At 61.1% G+C, this 3,040-nt stretch overlaps 1 protein-coding gene across 1 annotated transcript; it reads left to right on the forward strand.

Annotated features, from left to right (window-relative positions):
* Window positions 1-931: 931 nt before the first annotated feature.
* Window positions 932-2,792, forward strand: MLNR (motilin receptor). The gene is given in 2 exon segments (NM_001099967.1): window positions 932-1,796; window positions 2,455-2,792. Coding segments are annotated over 2 exon segments (1,203 nt in total).
* The last annotated feature ends 248 nt before the right edge of the window (window positions 2,793-3,040 follow it).

Raw genomic sequence — 3,040 nt, forward strand, 5'->3', positions numbered from 1 at the left:
GGACCAGTGGGACAGAACGGAACAGCGGCTGGCTAGGGTGGCGGCCCAGGCGCTGTCACGGAGCCAGCAGTGTCCAAATCCCAGTCCTGCCTGTTGATGGCCGGGCAGACACACTTTGTTCACCGGCCAAAGGAGCTGAGGTCATGAGGACGAAGTGGAAGGCGCCAGGTCACACACTCAGTTTGAAGTATTCAATAAGGGGTCAGCTATTGACATCCAAACCATGGTGAACTGCCACCTACATCAGTTTTAGCCCTTTCCCCAAATTTTCGTTTTTTCGAGTGTTAGAAAATAGTCTTGAAGTTTATAAAACATTGTGTTCATAAGAACAATACATCACAACGGAAAATAAGAGTATACGTAAACAAAACACAGTATTTCAGCCTTGTTATTTAAAGTAAGCAAGTATGCTCATCACATCCGGGATTTCAGGGATCCCTGAAATGATCCAGTCAATTGTTTGGTCAGTTTCCCCCACCACCACCACGCTCAAATTTACAAAAGTGACCCGGGCGGGGCCAGGACCGCACTGACCCAAGGTCACGCAGTCCCTAAAAGGGGCGTGGAGTCAGGAGGATCACAGGATCCCGGTCCGGACTCCTCAGAGCGGCGCGCCAGGGCCCAGTCACCGACCTCTGCGGGGTTCAGGAACCGGTCCCCAGGACGCGCAGGGCTCGCGCGCAGCGGCCGCAGGGTGTTCTTGCTGCTGGCGAGGGAAGCGCCCCCCGAACACCACGGGCCGGGCGTGGCGGGCCGCTGACTGGGGGCGGAGACTACGCTCTCTCGGAGCCCCAGGGAGCGGACCCCGCGGACAGCGTTGCTGCCGGGCAAGGGCCACTCGAGGCGTCCGGGTGCGCGCGGCTGGAGAGCAAGCGCTCGCCGAGCCGGGCCACGCGCGGGGCTCCCGACCTTCCCGGGGCCCGGCGTGCCCATGGGCAGCCCCTGGAACGGCAGCGACGGCCCCGAGGACGCGCGGGAGCCGCCGTGGGCCGCGCTGCCGCCGTGCGATGAGCGCCGCTGCTCGCCCTTCCCCTTGGGCACGCTGGTGCCTGTGACGGCCGTGTGCCTGGGCCTGTTCGCCGTCGGGGTGAGCGGCAACGTGGTGACCGTGCTGCTGATCGGGCGCTACCGGGACATGCGGACCACCACCAACCTGTACCTGGGCAGCATGGCCGTGTCCGACCTGCTCATCCTGCTCGGGCTGCCCTTCGACCTGTACCGCCTGTGGCGCTCGCGGCCCTGGGTGTTCGGACAGCTGCTCTGCCGCCTGTCGCTGTACGTGGGCGAGGGCTGCACCTACGCCTCGCTGCTGCACATGACGGCGCTCAGCGTGGAGCGCTACCTGGCCATCTGCCGCCCGCTGCGTGCCCGCGTCTTGGTCACCCGCCGCCGGGTCCGCGCGCTCATCGCCGCGCTCTGGGCCGTGGCGCTGCTTTCGGCCGGGCCCTTCTTCTTTCTGGTGGGCGTCGAGCAGGACCCCGCGGTCTTCGCGGCCCCGGACCGCAACGGTACTGTGCCGCTGGACCCCTCGTCGCCCGCCCCGGCGTCCCCGCCGTCGGGGCCCGGAGCGGAGGCCGCGGCTCTGTTCAGCCGCGAGTGCCGGCCGAGCCGCGCGCAGCTGGGCTTGCTGCGCGTCATGCTGTGGGTTACCACCGCCTACTTTTTCCTGCCCTTCCTCTGCCTCAGCATCCTCTACGGGCTCATCGCGCGGCAGCTGTGGCGGGGTCGGGGCCCGCTGCGAGGCCCGGCGGCCACGGGTCGGGAGAGGGGCCACCGGCAGACCGTCCGCGTCCTGCGTAAGTGGAGCCGAGTCCCTGCCGAGCTCGGCCGCGCCACCTCTTCCAGCTGCCTGCCTTTCGGGTTCCCACTCCAACCCCCACCGTCTGTATTTCCAGAGAAATCCAGCTCCTGTCTCCCCGCCCCCCAGGAGCTCAGGGGGACCCCAGGGGGCCCCAATACCCAGGTCCGATCTGCAGCAGTCATTTTCCGCAGCCGCTGAGGTCCGGGATGGGTGAGTGGAGGGTGTCAGTCCCATTGCGGGTCACTGACAGTAGCCTTGATGGGACTGGGTACCTTGCATTAGGCCAAAGACATTACTGAATGTTGTTTTGCTGAGGGCTACCGTGCACCTGCCGCTGTCATAAAGGTGAAAGGCATGCCGCTGAGTTCTTTCCGATGGAGAACAGAGTGTGTGCAAGGGAGCCTACAAAAGGCTCGTTGGGGGAAATCGCTCCTTCTGGTTTATGTCCGGCCTCGGTGACACATTTGTGAGCCTGAGATGCAGTATTGCTGCAGTCTGCAGCCTGGTGGTTTTTCTGGCGTAGGGATCTGGCTACGTAAAATGTTTGCCTAATTGATTGTACTGTTCCTTATTACCGCAGATGGTGTCTGAGGGGGTCCTTAGTTGATTTTGAGTGCTCTTGCTAATTCCGGCACCTGTGTCTTGTTTTGCAGTGGTGGTGGTTCTGGCCTTTATAGTGTGCTGGCTGCCTTTCCACGTTGGCAGGATCATTTACATAAACACCCAAGACTCGCGGATGATGTACTTCTCCCAGTACTTTAACATTGTCGCGCTGCAGCTTTTCTACCTGAGTGCGTCCATCAACCCAATCCTCTACAACCTCATCTCCAAGAAGTACAGAGCGGCTGCCCGCAGACTGCTGCGCGAAAGCCGAGCGGGGCCCAGTGGTGTGTGCGGAAGCAGGGGCCCTGAGCAGGACGTTGCAGGGGACACTGGCGGAGACACAGCTGGCTGCACCGAGACCAGCGCTAACACAAAGACGGCTGCATAGCCAGCACAGCCAAGCCAGCTCTGGGACTTCAGGTCTGAAGGGAACTGGAGACTACAGGAGAGAGTCTTAAGACGAGTGGGAAGAATTAGCTGAAATGTTGCAAATTGGTAAAGAAATGGGCAGCATGATTTTTTAAAAATCAAGCTAGGAAATCTAACTGCACCACCCACTCTGGTTTCCCTTTTGTGTGCTCCCAAGACGGTTCACTTAAGCTTCATGAAATCCCACATCACAACACGGTTTCTGGA

This window comes from Oryctolagus cuniculus, chromosome 9 (genome assembly GCF_964237555.1).
Source record: "Oryctolagus cuniculus chromosome 9, mOryCun1.1, whole genome shotgun sequence".
NCBI classification, from domain to species: Eukaryota; Metazoa; Chordata; class Mammalia; order Lagomorpha; family Leporidae; genus Oryctolagus; species Oryctolagus cuniculus.